Source organism: Mesoplodon densirostris, chromosome 3 (genome assembly GCF_025265405.1).
Source record: "Mesoplodon densirostris isolate mMesDen1 chromosome 3, mMesDen1 primary haplotype, whole genome shotgun sequence".
In the NCBI taxonomy this organism is placed as follows: domain Eukaryota; kingdom Metazoa; phylum Chordata; class Mammalia; order Artiodactyla; family Ziphiidae; genus Mesoplodon; species Mesoplodon densirostris.
The window spans coordinates 62,046,889-62,073,918 of NC_082663.1; the positions used below are offsets into that span (position 1 = coordinate 62,046,889).

Genomic DNA, 27,030 nt, shown 5'->3' on the forward strand with positions numbered 1-27,030 from the left:
GGTTGTAGTTTGGTACAGTGACTCATTTTCTGCATCAAAAAAAAATGCATGTATATACACACACGTAGGATCTATACGGGATGTGTATAGACATGAACTGCATTACACCCATATACACACATGCGTAGCAGAGGACCAGAAAGTTATACACTAAAATAAGGAAAAGTAGTTGTCTCTGGGGTCAGTATTGTTTTCTTGTCGGCTTATATGCAAATTTTTCTGTAAAGAACCTACTGCTCTTTATAATTTAAAAGAGAGAGGGGGAGAGAGAGAGAGAAAGTTAGCTGGGTCTACATTACCTGGGTCTGCCTGTTATTTTGCCAGAAGAGCCCAAATGGAGAGCCTGGAGTCACCCTACTGTCCTGGTGGCAGAAGGTTCCATGTGGGTTCTCCCCTGCCCCAAGCAAACATTTTATCATTGGAGTTGGTGGGCAAACTCTACTTCACGATACAAAGCTTGATGGTAGAACCAATGTGGCAAGGATACACATGCTTGTACCTAAGCCCCCAATTAATCAGAAGCCCTCATTGTGGTTTCAGCAACCTGCCTTACGATGTGACCACAGAACAAGCTCTGACATACCCAGAAGTGAAAAACAAACTGGAGGCATCCATCGAGAACCTGAGAAGGGTCACCGACAAAGTCCTGAATTCTATCATTTCTTCCCTTGATCTACTGCCGTAAGTTGTATATGTAGTAGCTTTAACTTTCTTCGCTAGAAGTTCTTGAAATACTATGTAAAATAAACCCCTGTAGTGAAGATAGGAGTTTTCCTCATATTGCATTTACTAGTTTAAAAGTTTGCCAACATTTGCACTTTAACTTCATAACTGTTCTCCAAAGAGGGAACAGTACAAAACAGCGCTCAGGTATGATCATCCATGGCAGTCCTGTGATTCCGTTACCATCTCATTTTGTGTTTAATTTTTAGGAAAACTGCTTGGCTTTAGTTGACTGGAACAATTGCTGTGTGTTTCTTCCTCACTTAGCCTTTTTCCATTATTTTCTTTTGTCATCTGTTTTCCATGTAGTTATGGACTGAGGTATATAGCCAAAGTACTGAAGAATTCGATCCGTGAGAAATTTCCCGATGCAACAGAAGATGAGCTATTAAAGGTAGATTTTCAAGGGTGATCTCACCATAGCTTCTCTTGGGGGTAGGAGCCAAAATTACCAACACACCATTTTGTAAAATTTTTCCCCTTGTATGACTTTTTTTTTTTTTTGTGGTACGCGGGCCTCTCACTGTTGTGGCCTCTCCCATCACGGAGCACAGGCTCCGGACCTGCAGGCCCATCGGCCATGGCTCACGGGCCCAGCCACTCCGTGGCATGTGGGATCTTCCCAGACCGGGGCACGAACCTGTGTCCCCTGCATCGGCAGGTGGACTCTCAACCACTGCACCACCAGGGAAGCCCTGTATGACTTTTTATAATAAGCTACAATTCTTCTGTTCTAATGGCTCTCAAGATTATTGTTATGAGGTTAATTGGGAGCTCTTATACATTATTGAGGCTCTTTATATTAGAGAATTTGGGGGGGACAGTAGCATATTTTCACCAAAAATAATTTTAAGTATAATTAGTAATATGTGATTATATTTACTACCTTTACTTAACTCCTTGTTAAGATTCAGGTCGGAGAATGATTTGCTGTCTCAGGAAATGTCAGTTAATATTAACTTTTAAAAAACCCTCCAAACTCTTGAGTTTTCTCTCTCAAAAATAGTCTTTTCTTCTACATCCCTCCAGATTGTTGGAAATCTCCTGTACTATCGGTACATGAACCCAGCCATCGTCGCCCCAGATGGCTTTGATATCATCGACATGACAGCCGGAGGTCAGATAAATTCCGACCAGAGGAGAAACTTGGGATCAGTGGCCAAGGTCCTTCAGCATGCAGCCTCCAACAAGCTCTTTGAAGGAGAAAATGAGCATCTCTCATCTATGAACACTTATTTATCAGAGACGTATCAGGAGTTCAGGTGAGAGGTATCGTTACCTTTGGAGAAACTTGCAGGATGGTGGGCAAGAGGAATGTGTGTTCAGTGCCCAGAGCTGGGCTTGGGGGCAGGAACCTCAGGGGGCTGCATGCATTTCTTGTACTGCTTGTTGCTGTGGGGAAAGAGGAGGGAGGCCGAGCAGGCCGGTTACTTCTGTCTGGTGTTCCCCATCCCCCCACCACCCCCAGTGCCCCTGTTACATTGAGTCATCCCCATGTGTATGATTTCTGCTATTGACAAGAAGAAATATTTAATCTTCTTGGTACGCTATAGGCTTGTAGTACTTAGAATTAAAGAAATCAAAATAGCTAACTTCTGCTTTTCTGAACTTAAAAAGAGAGTATCATTTTGTCCATTCAGGAAAAACTTGACTTGTTTGCATCAAACAATAGTAGGAAACTGAGTATTTGCTTTGGGATGGTTGGGAGAATCCAGCTTCTATGTTTGTTGAGGATTGTGTGTGAATATGTTCTGTTCTGTTCTCGAACATCTCTTAAATATACATGTAAGACTTAAAGTCTATTGACTTTATAAGCTCTCCAAATTGTATCATTAATCATTCCAAGGGGATACGGGAGGAGGATGAATCTAGCAGGAAGATTCACTCACCCTGAAGCTCTCTGAGGAAGCACGTTCATCTTGGCGTTCGCTTTCTCTTTTCTGCCATTCAGCCAGTCATACAAGTATGACATCTATGTGGCCTCTTTCACGCCTCACTTGGAAAATGATAATTTCCCATTCCTCAGTTTTCCTCTAGATTAGTGATTTATCTGTTGACAAAGATAGTTCATGATCATTAATCTCTTTCTGGAATTTGTGGCCTCTTGTGAGAAATTTTCCCCAAAGCCTCTTATTATGGGAACTCTTGATTTTCTCAAGCTGCTAATTTTAGGTCTCCTCACTGACTAAAAAAGTTACATCCGGGGCCTCCCTGGTGGCGCAGTGGTTGAGAGTCCGCCTGCCGATGCAGGGGATACGGGTTCGTGCCCCGGTCTGGGAGGATCCCATATGCCGCGGAGCGGCTGGGCCCGTGAGCCATGGCCGCTGGGCCTGCGCATCCGGAGCCTGTGCTCCGCAACGGGAGAGGCCACAACAGTGAGAGGCCCGCATACCGCAAAAAGAAAAAAAAAAAAAAAAAAAAAAGTTACATCCATTTCTCACAAATCCTTATCTGCTATTAGAGCCTCTTTTTACTTCCTTTTTTCTCAGGTTATTCCTACCAAACATCTAAGTTTCCAACTCTTCTTCATTTAAAAGGAAATAAAACCAAAAGCCTCCCCTCATCTCTTATATTCATCTATTTTTTTTCTCTTCCACTCATATTAATCCTTTGTGTTCCTCAGCAACCATGAAAAATTATAACTAAAAAAGTGCAGGAAGGTCAGTTGTCATGTGGGAACATGGCTGCCTGCCATTTACCCTGCCCCGGCCTTGGGGTGGGAAGGCACAGGTCTTTCTGGTGTACAAGCCTTGGGTGCCCTTAGGAGATACACCAAGGATAATTTCAGGCATATGAAACATTTGCAAATTTATAGAATAAAATATCCACTCTACCTGTGCAAAGAATCCCTCCTAAACCATGATCGCAGCACACCTGGCGTTTCTCCATCTCTCTGTTGAAATCTGCTGTAGCTTAAAATAGCAGACTTTTTAGAGTCTGAGCACTGGTGGAAGGGAGCCTTGTATGTATCTGTGTGTCTGGTCTTAACAGCCTTTCCAGCCAGCAACTGCTGTCTGGATCAACTAAGAGTAGAGTAGGCTTAACTTGAATTTTTGTCAAATTGGTAACAGAAACTCTGAAAGGGTGTTGAAATCCCCAGGAGTTTGTGCCAATTAAAGTAGCAAATTTGACTAATTGCTTTTTGGATTGTTTTCTCTAGGAAGACTTGATTCTTAGATCAGGGAACATCAGTACTGACATTTTTGTGTAGATTTCAGGGGGCATTTTTAAAATCATATTTTTTAAATGACTTGCCCATAGTTTGATTACCTTGGGTCAGTCACAGGGCCTGAGGCCCTAAATGCTCTGTCTGTTCCTTTCTGAGGACCTGGGTCCAACATCCGGAAACATGGACTCGGCTTCGAGGTCCAGAGCCTGCCTTGGAAGGTGCTGGAACAGGTCCCCTGAGGTGTGCAGTAGAAAACAAAGCACTAGCCATCACTGAAGATTTCCTCACCATTTTGATAAAGTCATTTTATTCACAAATTTGACTCTGTCTTAAGACTTTTGGTTTTTTTTCCTTTTTTAGGAAGTATTTCAAAGAAGCATGTAATGTCCCTGAACCAGAAGAAAAGTTTAATATGGATAAATACACAGATGTGGTGACAGTCAGCAAACCAGTCATTTATATTTCAATTGAAGAAATCATCAGCACACATTCAGTAAGAGAGGTTGGAGGAGGGTCTTAGCAATGGACACGGGGTTCAAACGTCTGCTCTTGAAAATGTTTAGTTTCTACAGGGTGTTACTGTAAGCATGTGCTCCTACTTATGTTCTCAACCTAAAAAAAATTTGACCCTTATTCATTGACTAATCTCCTTTTCCCGAACAGGAAAAGTTTACTTTTGACATGATACATGTATTCCCTGACTCTTGTGCCTTAGGAAAACTCCGTCTCTCAAGCAAGGAAAGTTTATTTCTTCCGTGATCCAGTTACAGTCAGGTGGTGAATGTGCAGTTTAAGCCCCGAACCCGGGCAGCCCTGATATTTTCTCCACCCACCAGGGTCACACTGCCTGGACCCCAGAGTCGGTCTCTCCCCCTTTCAAGAATTCTCTTCGCATTTCTCGTAATTTTCTGGGAAAATGAGAATGCTCCCTCTCTTCTAATGTTGGGACATAAAGAGGGACGGGATTAACAGGCTGCTCCAGGTTGGGGAAAAGAAGACATACACCCCACACCCCAGCAATAGCCGCCCACAAAGAATCGCTTCTGTTGTTCTGGAAAACCCCATTTCTTAGAACCAGGCACTGTCAGTCTGCTATGTCATAATGTCTCCCTCTGGTTCACGTGCAGACATCACCACCATCAACCATTAGCCTGTATTAGGTGCATTTTGAGGGCAGGGCAGTTTTCTCGGCATGGTGAGGGTCTTTGTTTGTTTGCTTAAGATCAGAGCTTATTTCCCGAACCAGCTAGGTTCTTAAAGCATAACCTTTTCAAGAACAGTTCTGGACATGACTACTCCAAGCTAAGTCCTGAGGACATGCGAGAAATCCGCCCAAGACCTCCAAAATCAGAACCTGCATTCTCACAAGATCCCAGGTGACTCAGATACACACTGACGCTCAAGAAGCCCTGGTTAAGGATGGACCCAGCTTCAAATGATACACACAACTGGCGGAAAGCACGGCAAATACACAGCTCTTAAAGGGCCAGCCCCTCCCCCCACCAAACCAGATATACTAACAAGCGGCAAAATTGGCTGCTCAAAATTTCAGTCTTCATTATTAAACTCTTTTAAGTAACTAAACTTGATTTTATTTTATTTTTTAATTTTATTTATTTATTTATTTATTTATGGCTGTGTTGGGTCTTCGTTTCTGTGCGAGGGCTTTCTCTAGTTGCGGCAAGTGGGGGCCACTCTTCATCGCAGTGCACGGGTCTCTCACTATCACGGCCTCTCTTATTGTGGAGCACAGGCTCCAGACGCGCAGGCTCAGTAATTGTGGCTCACAGGGCCAGCCGCCCCACGGCATGTGGGATCCTCCCAGACCAGGGCTCGAACCCGTGTCCCCTGCATTGGCAGGCAGATTCTCAACCACTGCGCCACCAGGGAAGCCCCTAAGTAACTAAACTTTAAATATGAGTTGGAAAGAAAGATTGGATCTACTTTTGATTTCACTCTTTCAGGGTTGGGACAGGGAACCTCCTTGACATTTGCAACAAGCTCTCCATCAGTGTTTTCTTTTTTTTTTTTTTGAGGTACGCGGGCCTCTCACTGTTGTGGCCTCTCCCGTTGCGGAGCACAGGCTCCGGACGCACAGACCCAGCGGCCACGGCTCACGGGCCCAGCCTCTCCGCGGCACATGGGATCTTCCCGGACCGGGGCATGAACCCGTGTCCCCTGCATCGGCAGGCGGACTCTCAACCACTGCGCCACCAGGGAAGCCCTCCATCAGTGTTTTGAGTGACCCTAAACAAAAGCAGATCTGAATGACCAGCTGAGGGGGGAGTGAGTGTGTTGATTAAATAAAGAGGCTATACTTGTTTTCCCTATATATAAACACCCCAAATCACCAAGCAATCACATCCAGTATATGCACCACTTGCAAAAATAATTTTCTAATGAACAAGTAGACTCATTCATAGTTGAGCCACAACCCATTTATCTATTTTTTATGGCACATTTTTCATTTCAAAAAGATGTCCACACATTGGCTGCACATGTGCTGAGGGCAATAGCCACATGCAGGAAAAGTGAGGGATTCTTTCCCAAGGAGAGCTGAGAGACAATGTTACTGTATTAATTTAGACTGTTACTCTTCAAGGAGAAATAGTCTGTTCCTTTTGTTAACAAGAGTTGAAAACAGAATCCAATCCTGGGAAACATAACTTGTAACCCATTTGGAATTCCATCATGTGTGATGTTGGAAGCAGATGTAATAACATGGGAGAAATGTAATTGCAGGGAAAGACTGTCCTTGTTTACTGTCTGTCTCAAGTGAGGAGGTGTCTACATGCAGACACAAGCACGGCAGCAGCACGACTTGCCACTCCTGTGGCCGCATACTTGTCCCTTGTTCTCTAAGGAACATGTAGAACATTAGCTCTTTAAGGAGACATTTTCAGGAAATTTTGATGTTCTGTCATTATCAGAATAAAGAGTAGAAGCTGGCTGCCTAAATCATCCCTTCCAGAGACAGCAGCCCATCAGCTGTCCCATCTCTTCAGAGAACTGGAACATAAATTTATCCATCTTGCTTATTTTGTTCTTGTCTCTGACTTACCTTACCCCAAAATATCCTGTGTACTACTTCCAGATTTCACCATGTCTTTCTGTCATCTGTGTTATTTATATAACATCTTTCTTTAAATCTAACCATAGTAGAAAAACTAGCATGTCTTACAATGGACAGACCTTTAAAAGTAGTTGAATATAGTTGCTTCCTTGAAGCTATGCATCTGAGGCCCCCTCTCCCTCTCTTAAAAACCCAATTTGTAAGTATCAGGGAATGTTAGGGAAAATTCAGCATTAAACAGATAACTCTCTCCTTCACTAATCTTAAAGATTAAAAGAGAATGGAGGGGGGCTTCCCTGGTGGTGCAGTGGTTGAGAGTCCGCCTGCCGACGCAGGGGACAAGGGTTCGTGCCCCGGTCTGGGAAGATCCCACATGCCGCGGAGCGGCTAGGCCCGTGAGCCATGGCCGTTGAGCCTGTGCGTCCGGAGCCTGTGCTCTGCAATGAGAGAGGCCACAACAGTGAGAGGCCCACATACCGCAAAAAAAAAAAAAAAAAAAAAAAAAAAAAGAGATTGGAGGGCTTCCCTGGTGGCACAGTGGTTGAGAGTCCACCTGCCGATGCAAGGGACACGGGTTCGTGCCCCGGTCTGGGAAGATCCCACATGCCACGGAGCGGCTGGGCCCGTTTGCCATGGCCGCTGAGCCTGCGCGTCCGGACCCTGTGCTCCGCAACGGAAGAGGCCACAACAGTGAGAAGCCTGCGTATCGAAGAAAAAAAAAAGAGAATGGAAAAGGAAGTAATCAAGGCAGTGTTGTACTGGCATAAGGATAGACATACCAGTCAATGAGATAGAACTGAGAGTCTAGAAACCTTCAAATCTGTAGTCAATTTGTTTTTGACAAGGAACCAAAACAGTTCAGTGGGCAAAGAATAGTCTTTTCAACAAATGGTTCTGGGACAACTGGAAATCCACATGCCAAGAATGAAGTTGTACCCTTTTCTTCCACCCTATACAAAAATGAACTCAAAATGGATCAGAGACCTAAATATAAGAGCTAAAATTATAAAACTCTTAGAAGAAAACATAGGAGTAAATCTCTGTGACCTTGGATTAGGCAATGGTTTCTTAGATATGACACCAAATGTACAAGCCACAAAAGGAAAAAAAAACAAAACAAAAAAACAGATAAATTGAACCTCCTCAAAGTTGGAAACTTTTGTGCTGTAGACATTGCCATCAAGAAAAGACAACCAAGGGAATGAGAGAGAATAATTGCAGATAATGTATCTGTTAAAGGACTTGGATCCAGAATACATAAAGAAAAACTACACCTCCATGGTGAGATAAATAATCCGATTTAAAAATGGACAACTATACATCAAATGACACAGTGAACACAGTGAAAAGGCAACCTACAGAATGGAAGAAATATTTGCAAATCATATACTGTATCTGATAAAGGGTTAATATCCAGAATATGTAAAGAATTCTCACAATTTGACAACAACAAAAAGCAGCCCAATTTTAAAATGAGCTACAGACCTGAATAGACATTTCTCCAAAGAAGATTTAGAAATGGCTGACAAGCACATGAAAAGATGCTCAACATCACTAATGACTAGGGAAATCCAAATCAAAACCACAGTGATTTTGCCTCATTGTATAATAGAGACAGCCTATAAATCTATCATTTGGTTTGGAAAAATAAAAAAATAAAAACACGAGATACCACCTTACACCCATTATGGCGGCTACTATAAAAACAAAAACAAAAACCGGAAAATGTGTTAGCAAAGATATAGAGAAGTTAGAACCCTTTTATACTATTAGTGGGAACGTTAATTGGTACAGCTGCTATGGAAAACAGTATGATAGTTTCTCAAAAAAATTAAAAACAGATTCACTTCTGGGTATATACTCAATAAAAAGAGCCAAAGAGACATTTGTACGCTCCTGTTCATTTCAGCATTCATCATACAGTAGCCGAAAGGTGGAAATAACCAAGTGTCCCTCGACAGATGATTGGATAAACAAAATGTGGTACAGACATACAATGGAATATTATTCAGCCTTAAACAGGAAGGAAATTCTGATACATGCTACAACATGGCTGATCCTTGAGGATCTTATGCCAAGTGAAATAAACCAGATGCAGAAAGACAAATACTGTATGATTCCACTTATATGAGGTACCCAGAGTAGTCAGATTCAGAGAGAAGAAAGTACAATGGTGGAATGAGGAGTTGTTGCAGAATGGATACAGAGTTTTCGTTTTGCCAAATGGAAGAGTTCTATAGATTGGTTGCACAATAATGTTAATGTACTTAACACTACTGAACTATACACTTAAAAATGGTTAAGATGGGGCTTCCCTGGTGGCGCAGTGGTTGAGAGTCCGCCTGCCGATGCAGGGGACACGGGTTCGTGCCCCGGTCCGGGAAGATCCCACATGCCGCGGAGCGGCTGGGTCCGTGAGCCATGGCCACTGAGCCTGCGCGTCCGGAGCCTGTGCTCTGCAACAGGAGAGGCCACAACAGTGAGAGGCCTGCGTACCACAAAAAAAAAAAAAAAAAAAAAAAATGGTTAAGATGGTAGGTTTTATGATGTGTATTTTACTACAATTAAAAATAAAAACATAAAAATAAAATTTTTAAATGGGCAAGCGATCTGAATAGAGATTTCTCCAAGGAAAATATACAGTAGCCAATAAGCACATGAAAAGATGCTCATCATTATTAGTCATCAGGGAATGCAAATCAAAACCAAAATGAGATAACTTCACGCCCACTAGGATAGCTAGAATTAAAAAGTCATGTAATAATAAATGTTGGCAAGGATGTAGAATGACTGAAACTCTCATATACTGCTGGTGGAGATGCAAAATGGTCCAGCCACTTAGGAAATCAGTTTGGCAATCCTAAATGTTAAACAGAGTTACTATGTGATGAAGCAATTCCTAGATATGGGCTCAAGAAAAATGAAAACATGTGCACAAAAAAACTGGTCCATGACTGTTCACAGCAGCATATTCATAATAGCCAAAAACTGGAAACAAATGTCCATCAAAAGATGAATGAAGTGCGATATATCCATATAATGGAAACATTTTGGGGGGATAAAGAGGAACAAATGCATACTACAACATGGATGAACCTTGAAACCATCATGCTCAGTGAGAGAAACCAGTCACAAAAGGACACACATTGTATGAGTCCACTCATGTGAAGCATCCAGAACAGCTAAATCTATAGAGACAGAAAGGACATTAATGGCTTCCAGGAGGAAGGGGTAATACTGGGGAGTGACAGCTAATGGGTACACAGTTTCTTTTAAGGTGATGAAAATATTCTGAAATTAGATAGTGGTGATGGTTACACAAGTTTTGAATATACTAAAAACCATCATTATCATAGGTTTTAAATGCGTGGATTTGATAGTGTGTTAATTGTATCTCAATAAAGCTGTTGAGAAAAAAGAGATTAAAAATGGAAAAGACTAATTTTATTATATGATTCAGTGTTTTGTAAGTTAGTTACTCAAAACAACTAAAATTAGATTTCCCATCACCAGGGATACCAGTCCCACACTTTGGAAACATTGTTTTAATTTAACTCTAAATGAAAACAAGAGCAGCTGTGTTTTCATAGCTGTGCCCCCAGAGTTACTATGTTTCCTCTAAGACCTGGCAAACACCCAGCAGTGTTCCCCTTAATCCATTTTTGGAATTCTGAAAGGAAGAACCAGCTGGTACATCTAGGTCTCAGGCCAAGGAATCATATGGGCATTTCTGCCATCCATACCCATGAAAGATCTTCAATGCCAGACAGATTGAAATAGCTAATAGTGGTGATTTGAAAAAATATATAGTGTTTGATTACTGAATAATTTTTCTCTGAAGAGATATGGAAATGCCCTTACAGTTTGCTACCGTATTAGCCAAGAGACTTCTGTGTTGTTTTAGACTCTTTCGCCAACTTTGACTTTTTTTTTGCTTTTTTATTGATGTCGTTGATTTACAATGCTGTGTTAGTTTCAGGTGTACAGAAAAGTGATTCAGACTACTATATATGTAGTCTTTCAGATTCTTTTCCCTTATAGGTTATTACAAAATATTGAGTATAGTTCCCTGTGCTGTACAGTAGGTCCTTGTTGGTTATCTATTTTATATATAGTAGCGTGTATATGTTAATCCCAAACTCCTAATTTATCCCTCAACTTTGACTTTTGTATAAAATGGAGGGAGCACAGGATTTAGGTGGAAGAAGGCTGCCTCTTGGCAGATCTTGCAAGATCTTGCTGAAAGAGTGTTTATGAACACCTTTCACAAAACTACAGTTTCTCGATGAAGAGTGGACACTTGCCTCTAAGATAAAATGCAAGCTGTGTCTCTCTGTGGTCTCTAATTTTAATATATGTCAGACTTGTATTTAAGGTTCAAACAATATCAGGAAAAAGTTATCATGAAAAACTGGGAAGGGAGCTATGTAAATATGGTAGCCATTGAGAACTGACTTTTATTTTTGTATGTGTGTTGCTTTCTATATAAAGCTCCTGTTGGAACACCAGGATGCGATTGCCCCTGAAAAAAATGACTTACTGAATGAACTTTTGGAATTGCTGGGAGAGGTACCTAATGTGGAATCTTTTCTTGGTAAGGGCTTCTTCCCTCTGGTTTGTATTTGATTGGTTGGTTGGATGGTTGGTTGGTTTTCCTATCCTAGATCAAAAAATCTTTTTAATTTAATACTTAAGTTTATTTAAAGGATAACTACACTAGCCCCTTCCTACATGAAGGATTCTGTAATTCTTAGTGTGCTAGATTATCAAACAATTTGATACTCTTGAAGCTCTAGATACATCAAAAAGGATTTGTCAACCATAAAGAAAGAAAAAGAGCGAAATTTATTAGACGTTCCTTGCTATGTTCTCCAGTGGTGTCTTTTATTAACAGTTCTCTCCTTTAGTAATTTTTGTCAAATTTTGAATATTGATGTCCTATGCTATTTTAATGTTTAATTCAGAGATTTTTTAAAGTGTATTGGAATGTGTTTTCTTCTGAGGACCATGATCTCCTGTTCAACTACCGAGCCCATGTTTCCTACAGAACCTTTATCTTACATTGTTGATGCCACTGTCACAAGCAGTGAATTGGAAAAATAACAATATTTTATTCTACAGGGGAAGGAGCTGTTGACCCCAGTGACCCTGACAAGGTAAACACACTAAATCAGCTTGCAAAGACTGAGATTTCCCTTTTCCTGACCAGCAAGTACGACCTAGGGGATGGTGAAGCTATAGATGGCCAAAGCCTCATGATCAAGTAAGTTTGGGGCTTAAAGAGCACATGTCTCCAATTCTGCATCTTAAACCATGCAAATTCAAATAAGGCGAATTCCTCAAATAATCCATTTTAAAATATCTAAATATTGAAATACATTATGTTTATCCATCAAACATCTAACTAAAGAATAGTAGACTCTTTGTAATTTAAGAGGGAACTAAATATCATGATACTTTCTTAAAGCCTATCTTGTTTTGTAGTTTTCCTTGTAGTAATTTGATTCCTTTCCTTTAAGAAATGATTAACACAGCTGGTGAAAGACCTCAGGTAGCTGAAAGGAAATATCTGTTTCAGTGGTCAAAAGAATAGTCAAGGGGCCTCCCTGGTGGCGCAGTGGTTAAGAGTCCGCCTGCCGATGCAGGGGATATGGGTTCGTGCCCCGGTCTGGGAGGATCCCATATGCCGCGGAGCGGCTGGGCCCGTGAGCCATGGCCGCTGGGCCTGCGCATCCGGAGCCTGTGCTCCGCAACGGGAGAGGCCACAACAGTGAGAGGCCCGCATACCGCAAAAAAAAAAAAAAAAAAAAGAATAGTCAAGGAAATACCTTGAACCTAATTTATTTTCTGGTATAAAATGTTAACGTAAAAGGCACACACGATAAGACATAATGCTATCATCTGATTTATTAGACACCTTGCCTACTAAACTAAGCCTGGATATCTTGACCAACTTTGATTTTATTTATACTCAATTTCTTGTTCTCAAAGATTTCAAACGAAGCTTTCCAACTTTTAGTTAATACTGTACTTTTTCTGTCAAGGCCTCGTGGACATTCCACATCGGTCCTTTATATACAGGGTAAGAAAGAATGATCCATCACCATAAATTGAAACGCCATAAACTAAAGGCAGGTGCTCACCAGACAATACAGTTTTTAAGAACTAATATAACCAAAAGGATTCGTATTAGCACATTAGAACAGTTGTACATTGGGGTGAGGTGGAGAATGGAAATGGGAAATGGGGAGAAAAGGAAATAAATAAGTATTTAAACAATACTTCACACATGACTTCCAAGGTACAGGCCCTGAACTCTGAGGTTGTTTTCATTTGCGACAGAAGCTTTCTGTTCTGCCACTGACATGCTTTAGACAGTACTCATTTCTAGTTGATTTTTTCAAGATATTCAATCCCATGAAAATGGCAAAAAAAACCACAAAAAAAACCTTAGTGTGCTATGTTGCAGTATGTACATATGTGCTTCTACTAGGCTTGTTTATTTTGTGCTCCGATTATCTCTAAGGATCTGTTTGTTCACGTAGCCAAATACTTGAGTATCTACTCTGTGTCCATGGCACTTGTCTTGAGGCTGAGGACACAGCGGTGAGCAAGCCATTAAGGGTCCCTGCCTTCCGGGGGTCTGCAGTCTGATGGAGAGCACAGCTCACCTGAGGGACCCAAGACAAGCTGCAGGACTCCTACACAAATGTGACTTCATAAGAGTTGAGGGCAGTTCCTTTAAACTACTGATGATGAAGTCAGATTGAACTTGCAGAGACAGCTCAGGACAGGGCAACAGAAAAAAGGGGAAAAACTGTGGAAGCTGCTCCCTGGGTTCCTCTGAGCATGCGCCAATTACAAAGGTAACTGGAAATACAGATCCTGTGGTTCCACCATGCAAATTAAATTAGGCCAGTTGTCCTGTGATCTCATAAGCTTTGTCCTTTAGAAGTAAGAGGAGGAAATTTTTTCATAATTAATTGTGTCTGTTACTTGAACACCATTTTCTAAATGCAGTCAGCTCAAATGTCTGCATTAATGAATGGAGATCATGATTTGGGTAGTCTAAAATATCAAATAGTCTGAACATCGTGTATATTTATACTTATTTCTGAATCTGAATCTCCATGGTTCTGTGAATGTTTGGAGTGCACATTTCAAAAGCAAAACCATGAAAGTCAGGTGTGTTGGGCAGCAATGAATGCCTCTTAGCCAGGAAGGCCTGGTGCATTGTGCTACTTGCCTCAGCCCTTGTGTGGCTCCCTCCCCACTGTATGCTAGAAAAAAGTACTGTCTACTTCTTTAATCACCATTCCAAGTAGAGCCAGCCAGTGGTTTTATTTATTTATTTACTTACTCTTGTATTTTGTAGTAAAATACACACAACATAAAGTTTACCAATCTAACCTTTTAAAGTATATAGTGCAGGGCTTCCCTGGTGGTGCAGTGGTTGAGAGTCCGCCTGCTGATGCAGGGGACACAGGTTCGTGCCCCGGTCCGGGAAGATCCCACATGCCGCGGAGCGGCTGGACCTGTGAGCCATGGCCGCTGAGCCTGTGCGTCTGGAGCCTGTGCTTCTCAACGGGAGAGGCCACAACAGTGAGAGGCCCGCGTACTGCAAAATAAATAAATAAATAAATAAATAAAAATAATAATAAAGTATACAATTCAGTGGCACTTAGTACATCCAGAATGTTGTGCAAGCATCACAACTATCTAGTTCCAGAACATTGTTATCACCCCAAAAGTAACCCTGTATCCATTAAGCAGTCATTCCCCAATGACCCTCTATGAACTTGCCTATTCTGGAAATTTCATATAATGGAATCATACAATATGTGGCCTTTTGTGTCTGGCTTCTCTTATTCAGCATATTTTTGACTGAATAACATTCCATTGTATGGACATGCCACATTTATCATGGACATTTGGATTGTTGCTACCTTTTGGCTATAGTGAATAGTACTACTGTAAACATTTATATACATCTTTTTATTTGAATACTGTTTTCAGTTCTTTGGGGTATACACCTAGGAGTGGAATTGCTAGGTCATATGGTAATTCTGTTTTGAGGAACTGCCAGACCTTTTTCCACAGTGGCTACACCATTTTATATTCCTACCAACAAAGTATGAGAGTTTCAATTTTTCCATAATTCACCAAAATTTATTTTCTGTTTTGTTTATTTTGTTGTTATAGCCATCCTAGTAGGTATGAAGTAGTATCTCATTGTGGTTTTGATTTGCATTTCCCTAATGATTAATAATGTTTCCCTAATGATTAATAATTAATAATGTTTCCATGTGCTTGTCAGCCTATCTTCTTTGTAGAAATGTCTATTCAAGTCTTCTGCCCATTTTTTAGTTGGATTGTTTGTCTTTTTGTTGCAGAGTTGTAAGAGTTCTTTATATGTTCTGGATGGTAAACCCCTATCATATATATGATTTGCAAATATTTTCACCCCTTCTATGGGTTGTCTTTTTATTATTGAAGTATAGTTGATTTACAATGTTGTGTTAATTACTTCTGTACAGCAAAGTAATTCAGTTATATATATACATTCTTCTTTTTAATATATTTTTCCATTATGGTTTATCATAGGCTATTGAATATAGTTCTTTATGCTATACAGTAGGACCTTGTTGTTTATCCATTCTATATATTAAAGCTTATATCTGCTCCCAACCTCCCACTCCATCCCTCCCCCAGCCCCCCCACCCCCCCGCTCCGGCAACCACCAGTCTGTTCTCTATGTCTGTGATTCTGTTTCTGTTTCATAGATAGGTTCATTTGTGTCATGTTTTAGATTCCAAATATAAGTGATATCATATGGTATTTGTCTTTCTCTTTCTATGTCACTTAGTATGATACTCTCTAGTTGTATCCATGTTGCTGCAAATGGCATTATTTCAGGGCTGTCTTTTTATTCTCTTGGTAATATCCTTTTCTGTAGAAAAGTTTTTTAACTTAATGAAATGCAGTTTATCTATTTTTTGTTGTTGTTTCTTATGCTTTTGGTGTCATATATAAGAATTCATTGCTCAATCCAAGATCATAAGGATTTACTCCTGTGTTTTTTTCTAAAGTGTTCTATAGTTTCAGCTTTTTTTTTTTTTTTTTTTTTGCAGTACGTGGGCCTCTCACTGCTGTGGCCTCTCCCGCTGCGGAGCACAGGCTCCGGATGCGCAGGCTCAGCGGCCATGGCTCACGGGCCCAGCCGCTCCGCGGCATGTGGGATCCTCCCAGACCGGGGCACGAACCCACGTCCCCTGCATCGGCAGGCGGACTCTCAACCACTGCGCCACCAGGGAAGCCCTAGTTTCAGCTTTTATGTTTAGGTCTGTGATTCCTTTTGAGCTAATTTTTGTGTATGGTGGAAGGTCGGGGTCCAACGTTATTCTTTTGCATGTGGATGCCCAGTTTTCCACCACCATTTCTTAAAGAGACTATTCTTTCTCCATTAGATGGTCTAGACACTCTTGTCAAAAGCCAATCTACCATACATGTATGGTTTACTAGACTCTAAATTCTATTCCATTGATCTATATGCCTATCCTTATGCTAGTACCACACTGCATTTATCACTGTAGCTTTGTAGTAAGTTTTGAAATTGGGAAGTATGAGTCTTCCAAGTTGTTCTTTTTCAAGATTCTTTTGGCTACTTGGGGTTCCTTGCAATTCCATGTGAACTGTAGGATCAACTTTTCCATTTATATAAAAAAGGCTATTGGGCCAATGTTTTAATAGATTCAATAATTTACCACTTTCATAGGTCTCTGGGGTCTAGAAAGCCTTCCTCTGGGCATACTTCGATATCCTGCTGTTAGCAGAGCCCTTCACTAAGCAGCCCAGTGGATCATCGTGGATAACAACTTGAAATGAAGACTGACCAAGTAGCCTTCTCCAAAAGTGGAATTTGGGTATTGCCCAAAACAGTCAGTAGAGTTTGCTCCATGATGTTAGGCTAGCCTTCCTTCCAAATACATTATACCCTAAGTATATATTTCAAAATCTTGATACTAACAGATAATTATAAAATGTGTCATTGACAAGGAGCTTGGAGACCATCTAGTCTGAGTCTTTATCTCTGAGGTGAGGAAATTAAATTCTAAAATTATGGAAAGCAAGTAGATGGGCACTGACATGCTTTAAATTCATAGGCCATTGATATTCCATTGATAGATGCTTGGAAATACTGATTTGAAAACTCTTATGGGGATGACTTTCTTCCAAGCTAATAAACCAAATTCCTAACTCAAACATAAAATATAGTTCTTGAGACTCTTCATTAGAGAACCAAATTTAACTGAAATCAGACAGTGCCTTTCAGAAGTTACTAAGAAGTGGACAGTCATGGAATGCAGAGCTGTTGGGGATAAAAATAACTGGCTTTTCTCTATCAAAAAACTATTTTGCCTCCTTGTTAAATAGGTTGTGTTTTTAACTTTCAAAATGCCCCCTTATTATTAATTGCAAAATCACTAGCTTTCCAGGGATAAGTAATTCATCTTCATGAGGGTCCCTGAATAAGGCACTGTTAATCCTTATGCTTGTAAATTTAATTCCATGCTAGTGTCATAATTCTTAATAATTAGATGAGGATGAAGATGATAATAATACCAAACACCTATGTAGTGCTTACCATGTACCAGGGACTGTCCTATGGATATGGATATAGATAATAACAGATAACAACATGTATAACATAACAACAGGCGTGAGTCATGTAATACTCTCAGCAACTCCAAGAGGTAGAGCTTATTACCTGGGTTTTATGTAAGAGGAAACTAGGCACAGAACAGACAAAACCCTTTCCTGGTAGTATAGCTAGTAAGTGGGGCATAGGTTCAAATCCAGACAGTCTTAAACCTTTCCGGGCCTACACTCTTTTTTTTTTTTTTTTTTCTTTTTGCGTTACACAGGCCTCTCACTGTTGTGGCCTCTCCCATTGCGGAGCGCAGGCTCTGGACGCGCAGGCTCGGCGGCCATGTCTCACCGGCCCAGCCGCTCCGCGGCATGTGGGATCCTCCCAGACCGGGGCACAAACCCGTGTCCCCTGCATCGGCAGGCGGACTCTCAACAACTGCGCCACCAGGGAAGCCCCGGGCCTACACTCTTGATCACAAGGTTTTACAACTTGAGGGCAAGGTCACTGTCCTTTGCACTCTTAGGGATCATAGAATAAACAATAAGAATGATAGCAGAGCAGTTATTGTATACCTGATGCTGGGGCATTGCTTCCCAGGCCACAGAGAAGGAATGACATAGAGTAAGGGACATGAAGACACATGGTGGAATAGGAAGAAACATTCTATTTCTGTTTCCTTTCCATATCTTTATGGAATAGGGAGCCTCGGTTTGGGCTATTGCCATTTTGCTAATTTTACCAAGCATGGTGGTGCTAAAAGGGCAAACGAACAAAAAAGCCTGGTTGAGGAGTCCTAGGGAGACCTGGGATTACAGCCCCAATCTCACACATTAGCCATTGGACTCTGAGCAAATCACTTCCCCATTTGTTTCCTCATCCATCAAATGGAGACGAGGGGAGATGATGGGAAAGGGAGGACTCTGGTGAGTAAAAGATGAAGTCACACAGTGACACCTTATAAATTATAAAGAACTGTACAATTGAAAATCTCTCTTGGGCTTCCCTGATGGTGCAGTGGTTAAGAATCCGCCTGCCAATGCAGGGGACACGGGTTCGAGCCCTGGTCCGGGAAGATCCCACATGCCGTGGAGCAAATAAGCCCGTGTGCCACAACTACTGAGCCTGCGCTCTAGAGCCCGCAAGCCACAACTACTGAAGCCTGCGAGCCACAGCTACTGGAGCCCGCATGCCTAGAGCCCGTGCTCTACAACAAGCGAAGCCACTGCAATGAGAAGCCTGTGCACCACAAAGAAGAGTAGTCCCCACTTGCTGCAACTAGAGAAAGCCCGCGCACAGCAACAAAGACCCAATGCAGCCAAAAATAATAAATAAACTAAAAAAAAAGAAAAGAAAATCTCATTATAACTTATGATTCAACTTATAGTATGTGATCCTTTTGGCCTTTATTAAGCTTGCTTTTCTATGAAAGTATGTGTGTAAGTAGACGGCATTATAGATGGCTTTTATTCATACTTAGCTGCCTGAGTGCTTAAGTCGTCATCTCTTAAGAATTTTTTTCCTATCACATAATTCAGTTTAGGCATCTATCGTCCCAGTTGCAAGATTTTCTTGCTTTTAGTCCAAGCTGGTATGAGCAGTAAATGGCTAAGGAGATATTCGAGGTCTGGTGATAAAAATGTATAATCATGTTATTAGAATTTTAAACAATTGGAAATATATATATATATTTGTGTGTGTGTGTGTGTGGTACACGGGCCTCTCACTGCTGTGGCCTCTCCCGTTGCGGAGCACAGGCTCCGGACGCGCAGGCTCAGCGGCCATGGCTCACGGGCCCAGCCACTCCGCGGCATGTGGGATCTTCCCGGACCGGGGCACGAACCCGTGTCCCCTGCATCGGCAGGCGGACTCTCAACCACCGCGCCACCAGGGAAGCCCTGGAAATATTTTTTAGCTTCCACAAACACCAATTCCTTTTCAACCTTGGGCACACTGTAAGGCAGATGGCAGAGGGGGAGGCTCAGGAATGGTCCTGGTCAGAATTTGATAACAGACACCCTTTGAGTACAATGGCCAAACCTGGGGGACCACACCAGTTTACAAGCACCAGGCGGTCTCATTCATTGACCATGGGATTTGAGCAGAGCTATGATGAAGAAACTCCCTGGTGTATTTCTTTTTTTCTTAACTTTCCTAATTCAGGGAGGGTGGCAGAGTTTGGCCAGCCTGTCTTACCTATTATATGAACAGCCATGGGGCCAAAACTTGAACCAGTTGATTTATGCTGGTCAGACCATATCTAGACTATTGTGTTTGCATTAGGGTGGGGGAGGGGACATGTCTTAAAGTCATTGGCAAACTGAAATGTGGGCAGGACTGGAAACTCTCTTTAACTCCTATTGTGAAGAGGTTTCAGGAACTGAGAGGTTTCACTTGGAAAAAAGAGAAGAGGGGATGGAGACACAATTCTGGCACTCTCTGCAGGTTGATGAGGGGCTGATGATGAGGAAGGGGAAATCGACTTGTTTCCTGCAACTCTAGAAAATAGGATGTGACCTTCTGTAACGACTGAACCTCTTAGGTCTTAGCTGACTCATTTGTAAAATCAGGGATTGGACTGTTGCCCAAGGTCCCCCTCAGTGCTGATGTCCTGTGATTCACTGGGTCCAGTGAGTGGGCCGTACTGGAAGGCAGGCCTCTCAGAGTGGGCTTCCCATTTAAGAATGGGCTGTTCCAGTGCTGTGCTTGCCAAAAGAGATTAAATGTCAGCCACACAGTTACTTTAAGATTTTCTGGAAGCCACATTTTTAAAAGAAACAGGTGAAATTAATTCTAATGTATTTATTTACCCCAATGTATCCCAAATGTTGTCATTTCAATATGGAATCAGTGTAAAAAAATTGTTAATGATACATGGTACTTTCCTTTTTTTATACTGAGCCTTCCAATTCTGGTGTGTGTTTTGCCCTTAATGCTTATCTCAGTTTGAACCAGCCATGTCTCAAGTGCCCACTGGCCACCTACTGACCAGTGGATGCCATCTTGGGCAACACAGCTTTAGTGACCATGGGAGTGCTGACCACATGTCAGACCCTAGAGAGAGGCTTTACATGCATCTTTCATTCAGTCCTGAGAGATTCCCATTACCTAAATGAAAAAAAAAAAAAAAAAACCCACTCTAGGGACTTTATAATTTGCACAAGTCCACACACCTAGTAAGCAACAGGAACCCTGACTCAACCTTAGATCTGTCTGACTTAGTGCTCTTAACCATTAGGCATGCCACAGGGTGAGGTACTGAATTCCCTGTCATGAAACTGGATGGTTATTTACATGTAAGATGTCTGGGGTAGAACTTTGGCAGTGGGTTCCAGCGGAGGCCTGACATAAAGTAGAATTTCAAGAGAAAGGCTGTGTGAGCAGTTTGTCCTCCAGCCACTCCTGAACAAATAAACATTCTTTGTCCCTAACAGGGCATACTTGAGTGACCTTGGTCATTTTGGTCATCAGATAGCGTCTCTAAAGAGTCGAGCTGGGAGTTTCCTGGAAGCATATATCGTCAGTCATTCCTAGAATATTAGTTCAAATAAGAGACAGTCACTGTATTTACATTTGTTAAAATCACCCAGAGCTTTTATTTTTAACTCGATGTTCCAGCTTAATGCATTTATAATGATGATTGGAGGAGGGAGATGTGTGGGACAGAAACGATAGATACTTGGCTCTCTAAGCCTCAGGAACAGGGCCGTCTCCCACGTGGCTGTAATGAGCTGTGTGCCCACCTCTGACTCTTGGGGGAGCATTTCTCTGTGCATTCCCAGACAGCCTGTAAATCCCCAGCAGCGAAGGGTCATGGGCCAGAGGAAATGGTTGTGATCATTCTTCTCATACAGACTTGAAATAAATCAGAAAGGAGAAAAAGAATGGTTACAGATGGTTTATTGGATTTTATCCTGTTTGCAAAAATAATATATCTGGAATTCTCTTTGAAAGTTTCTTTCCTCTTGTCCTTTGGGAGCAGTCGCCCCAATGCTTCAAAACATAAGCAATGTTTTATTTTCATTTTCCAATTTTCATGCCATGTGAACATTTTCTGCTGTAGTTGAGGAAGAAATTCATCATCCAGTGATAACATGTAATGCCTTGGAAAGAACTGAGGTTCAACGCAATGAGACTGAAACTTCAGAGGTTGTTGGTTAGACCTGTTTGTAATTTAAGGCAACTTCTGTTTATGTTCCCCCCCTACTTTTTTTTTTTTTGAAGGGACTCAATGTCCAATAATGTTCCCGCTTATGTAAAAGGGAGCACACTTGACCATTTGCCTTTTATGTTAAAATCTTTTTACATAGTTCCATAACCTGATCTTTAATTAGTAAAGGGTGGCTGATTACCCTAAAGAACACATATGAAAAAAAATAGATGGTTTTAGCACTAACAGAGGGGTTTTCCAGCTCTTGTTACCGAGCAGCTCTTCAGTTCTCTTCCACCCGATGGGTTCGTCCCGCCATCAGACCTGAGGCTCCCAAACACCCATCCTCCTGGCTGCTGTGTCATCCAGCAGCCAAAGCCTCCACAGCCCACACAGGACTTGGGCTCCCACTGGCCTTCACAGTGTTTCATAACCTTCTCAGAGCAGGAAAGCCAACAGCTTCTCTGGCTCCTAAAGGCTTATGATGTTTTCAACAGGCTCAGAAGTTTAAATGTTACTAAAGTTACGAAAGGGGGACCTTTCCTACACCCTCCACAGTTACAGGCCAAATTATCCTTCCTTCTCGTCAAAAAGTAGTCTCAGTCTAAAAAAGAAGAACAGGTACTTAGATAAGGAATCTTATGACATACTTGTGCCCATGATACTGACACTATAATCTGACAGCATCAAGCATATAAAACCCAGACTTTGATTATGAAGCATTCACAAACTTTGGGGAGCCTTAAAGCAGACGTGGTGAAGTTCTGTGAGATGGCTTTATTTTAAGGGATTCTCTTTGAGGCTTCATCTCTGTAGGTGCTCGTTCACTCCCTTGGGAGATGCAGATTTTTGTGCATTAGGACTGCTGTCTGAAAGCCTGTCTCTCCTTTCTATATTTTGTAAGGACCAAAAAGCTGATCATTGATGTGATCCGGAACCAACCAGGGAGCACACTGTCAGAAATCTTAGAGACACCAGCAAGTACAAAACAGGTAATTGGCCTCAAAGTGTAAAATAATAAGTACCTTTGATATGAGTTGATTTTGTTAACAAATCTTTGTGCCACATGTTTACTGTTATCTCAGAGAAACTGTATCTGACACAGTTTGGAAGTAAGGAATTCAACCGAGTTCAGCTATATGTAAAATCCATGGAATATCAATGTAATGAAATAGAAAAATGCAGCACTGAATTTATGCTGAATAATTTTGTCCTAGACTAGGAAGATAGTTCTGGGTCTTTCAAAGCCTCTGAATGTTCATTGTAAACTTTGAACAGTGAGTGTAGGAAACAAAGGAAAAGAAGAATGGACTACTTAAAAATGAAGACTGTATTCATTGCAGTGGATGGGCAGATAAGTCACTTAAGAGATCGTTCTGGTCGACAGGATATAGAAAAATACCTTTCATATTTTATGTTTTTGCTAACTTGAAGAAATGAAGAAATGTCCCACACATTAAAACTGTTTTCCAAATGCTTCGGAAGCAAACGTCTTGAGTCCATTAGGTCAGAGCACCATTATCCTGGTGTAAATAACTAAAGTTTATTAAACTTTAATAACAATCTTGCAATAATCTTTTTATCAGCATCCTTGAAAGTGCATCATTATTTAGTTCGTTCTGAATTAATTTCAATGACATTGCTTTAGTTTCAATAATTGGCACTCCCTAAACAAACGCTAAAAAAATTATCTATTTAGTTACTCTTAGCTGGGCTACATGTAATTTCCTGAATCATTCTTAATTTAATTAGTTGCCAAGAAATCATTCTGTCACAGTTTTTAATAAAAGTATATATATATATATATATATATATACATATATATAATGTCAAGTTATCTGATGTTAATGTGTGAATATTTTTAAACAAGGTGGGTAGAATATTTTACTAACTGAGTATGAGAATTTTAATTCTTAATGAATATTTTATTTTTCCCCAAATGTAGCTTAATCACTAAGAGTGCAGACTTCCGAGATCAAGTATAGCTCTGTAACTCCTAGCTCTGTAACTCTAGGCACTTAGAAATATTTCTATGCCTTGATTTCCTCAACTGCAAAAAGGGAATAATAATAATAGTACCCAATTCAGGAATAACTCAGTTAAAACATGTTAAGTGGGTAGAATAATATCTGATACATATTAAGTTCTCAACAATATTGGCTGCTACTGTTACTGTTTACTGCTGACCTGGTTTACTGTTACTGTGTCCATAAAGTTGATCTGTCATTTATATTCTTAGACTTTGTCTACAGTGTCAATCAGTTGTCTGGCACTGTGACATGGGAAGATCACCAGTCTCTTGTTATTACTGGTTTTTTGAACAAACTATCCAAACTGTCTTGATTCATTTATTTACTTATCATTTATTTGGAAACTTATTTTGTGCTAGAATACTCTTAATTTCCTTTGGTTCAAAGAAACCCTGCAGGTTTTTCAGAGTCGGAGGTTTGAGAATGATTCCCTTACCAGAACAAAGCCTTTACAGCTTATGAATCTCCGTAAATATGGCTGATGTTAGAGTTCAGTTCAGGGTTCTCATGGCCACGTTTTAATGGATAATGTAGTTTTAGTTTCCTCATCTGGACTCTCCTATCCAAAACTGATATCTTTCCATCCAGAGAATTATAAAATATCAGTTATCCCTGATAATATGTCCATTACTAAGGTAACTTGTCATCTTAGCAATAAAGTAGCTATTTAGAATTTCGCTCAAAGTAGGCCTGCCACCACTGCTATGTTTCTCAGAAAAACAAAGTAATTCCTTCCCAAAGACCTACTTCAAAACCCATGAAGAACGTATTGTAATTCTGTCTCTGGACCTTGGCTCGAGGACCTCTTTCATTTTGATATTAACTTGCCTTGTACAGCTTCTGAATCTGAGATTAGGGCATCAGAGATAAATCAACATCTTGATATTCCCTTTCCAGGAGTTAGATCATGCCGCAGACATGGTGAACCGTGCAGTTTTAGATTCCAGGACTCCCGAAGACATGAAGCATAGCCAGGCTATGGTTGAAGATGCACAGCTGCCCCTTGAGCAGAAGAAGAGGAAAATCCAGAGGAATCTTCGGACATTGGAACAGACTGGACACGTGTCATCCAAAAATAAATACCAAGACATTCTCAATGAGATTGCCAAGGTTGTTGGAAAGAGTATTCTTTCTCCTTTGCTTAGCAGACATGTGTTAATCATTGGTCACACACATGCTGGGACTCTGAGGTGACATGAGGAATTCATAGTTATATACATATGGTTCCTGTCCTCCTCAATATTACAGATTTTTTAGGTTTCAGAGAAGTTGATGACTTTTCATAAAGAATAATCACAACTCCCCCAAGTCATTAGAAGAGTTGAAACACACCAGACATAAATGCTTAGGAAATGTAATAGACAAGTTTCATCTATTGCTTTAAACAATACCTACTAGTTTTAAAAGTGACCCTTTTAGGAGAGTTCTCTCTTGAGTTGTTAGTTGTCATATAACCCAGTTGCCCATGGGACCTGCCACTGAGATGGTACCTCTGTGTCCCTGAGAATTTTCCTCTAAGCAGTTTGGCCTGAATGCAGTTCAGACTTAAAAGTTAGTTTCTGTTTTCTCCTCCCGTATTTTGACAGTTGAGAAACTTCCTGAGAAAAGGATATCAAATTAGTGCAAGGAAACATCGCAGGAAAAGGCTAGATCTGTTTGCCAAAGATAAGGAAGTATATATTTTGGGTTAAAAAAATTTTTTTTTCATTCTTTTTATCCAAACATGCAAATTAAAATGGGTCTGGAGGTTAAGGACAGTTACATGATCAGAAAAAAATAAATTTTCTTAACTTCTCGGAGGGAAATGCACTCAGCTTCATTCTTCCACGGAAAGTTATGGTCAGTTTGGGCAGTAGGCTTATTCCTCCCAGCCTGAGTGCCTCAAGGGAAGTAACGTTTTTTTCTATAGCTCTGGGGTGGAAAATATATCTCTTAGGGAATGTGTAGTAGAGAAATTGATGCTTTTGTCTGGAAAAAGAAAAAAGCTATCATGAAGGCATCCCCCCAAAGATTCTACTTAATGAAGAATTTTTACTTAAGAAGGATGTCTTTGTCTGTCTTTGGATTCCTAGAGGAATGTTTTTTAACTGTCCACAAAGGAAAAATAATATTAAACAGGCACCATTTTCTTAAATGAAACATTTTTTTAATTTACCAATTAGAATTACAAAAAAAAAAAAGAATTGTGTGTCTGTAAGTTTAAATATAACGTATCTCTTATAAGCTGTAAGCAGCTTGGTCAACTTTATGTTCTAGGAACTCTATTTAAATCCAAGTAATAGTTATCCACGTTGAATTTTTTCAGTGAACCTTGAGACCCCAGTTGTTTTTGCAAATCTTGAGAAATATTTTTCAGATTAAAAAGTGTTTTGTTTTTTTAATTTCTAAAATAGGGGATTCTCTGGCAGTCCAGTGGTTAGGCATTCTGCACTTTCATTGCCGAGGGCCCAGGTTTGATCCCTGGTTGGGAAACTGAGATTCCCACAAGCCGTATGGGGCAGCCAAAAAAAAAAAAAAAAGAAAATGAATGTAATGATGAAATGTAACCCTTTTCAGGGTAAAGTATTCTTCAAAGTAGAATGTTTAAACTATTCTGAAGAAATTTTCTCCTGCTAAAGTCTTCCTTGTGCCCTTTTAAAAACACTATTTCTCCTTGTACGATTAATCTCAAATTGCTTCTCTGCTTTTCCATCCACCTTAGCACCTCTCTTAAAATGAAATACAGACACTCCCAGATCTAAAGTAAAAGGGGAACACTTTGGTGTTGAGGGTTTAAAATGAGGTGACTAAAGTAAACTCCAGCAGTCACAAATAGTGATTTAGTACTAGATATTCCTCCTGTCCCAAATGGGCAATATCATAAAGCAAACTCCTGCTTAAATCTCATACCATGGCCTTTCCTTGTTATTTTAGGATATTCGAAATCAAAGAATCCATCGTCAGCTTCGAAAAGCTGAATTGGAAAAACTTCAACAGACCCTGAATGCACTTAACAAGAAGGCAGCATTTTATGAAGAGCAAATTAACTATTATGACACCTACATAAAGACTTGTTTAGACAACTTAAAGAGAAAGTAAGTTGAAGTCATATATTCTTTTGTAATGTCATGATATATATGGGGTATCCATTCTTTTCCAATCCTGGGCTGTCGGGTTGGGTGTGGTAGCAAACTTTTGCTTTATTATATAACCAAAAGCTAGAATCTCAATTTTATGGTTTGCCACTGTGAGCTAAGA

At 40.6% G+C, this 27,030-nt stretch overlaps 1 protein-coding gene across 1 annotated transcript in view; it reads left to right on the forward strand.

The window, feature by feature from the left end:
* The window catches only part of IQGAP2 (IQ motif containing GTPase activating protein 2), a 296,229-nt gene that overhangs the window by 261,538 nt on the left and 7,661 nt on the right, over window positions 1-27,030 (forward strand). Inside the window, exons 25-33 of the mRNA XM_060093062.1 lie at window positions 541-681; window positions 1,033-1,117; window positions 1,753-1,985; window positions 4,253-4,385; window positions 11,457-11,559; window positions 12,087-12,228; window positions 22,668-22,755; window positions 24,691-24,903; window positions 26,707-26,867. Of these exons, the coding sequence (XP_059949045.1) occupies window positions 541-681; window positions 1,033-1,117; window positions 1,753-1,985; window positions 4,253-4,385; window positions 11,457-11,559; window positions 12,087-12,228; window positions 22,668-22,755; window positions 24,691-24,903; window positions 26,707-26,867 (1,299 nt within the window). The remainder of the gene's footprint in view (window positions 1-540; window positions 682-1,032; window positions 1,118-1,752; window positions 1,986-4,252; window positions 4,386-11,456; window positions 11,560-12,086; window positions 12,229-22,667; window positions 22,756-24,690; window positions 24,904-26,706; window positions 26,868-27,030) is intronic.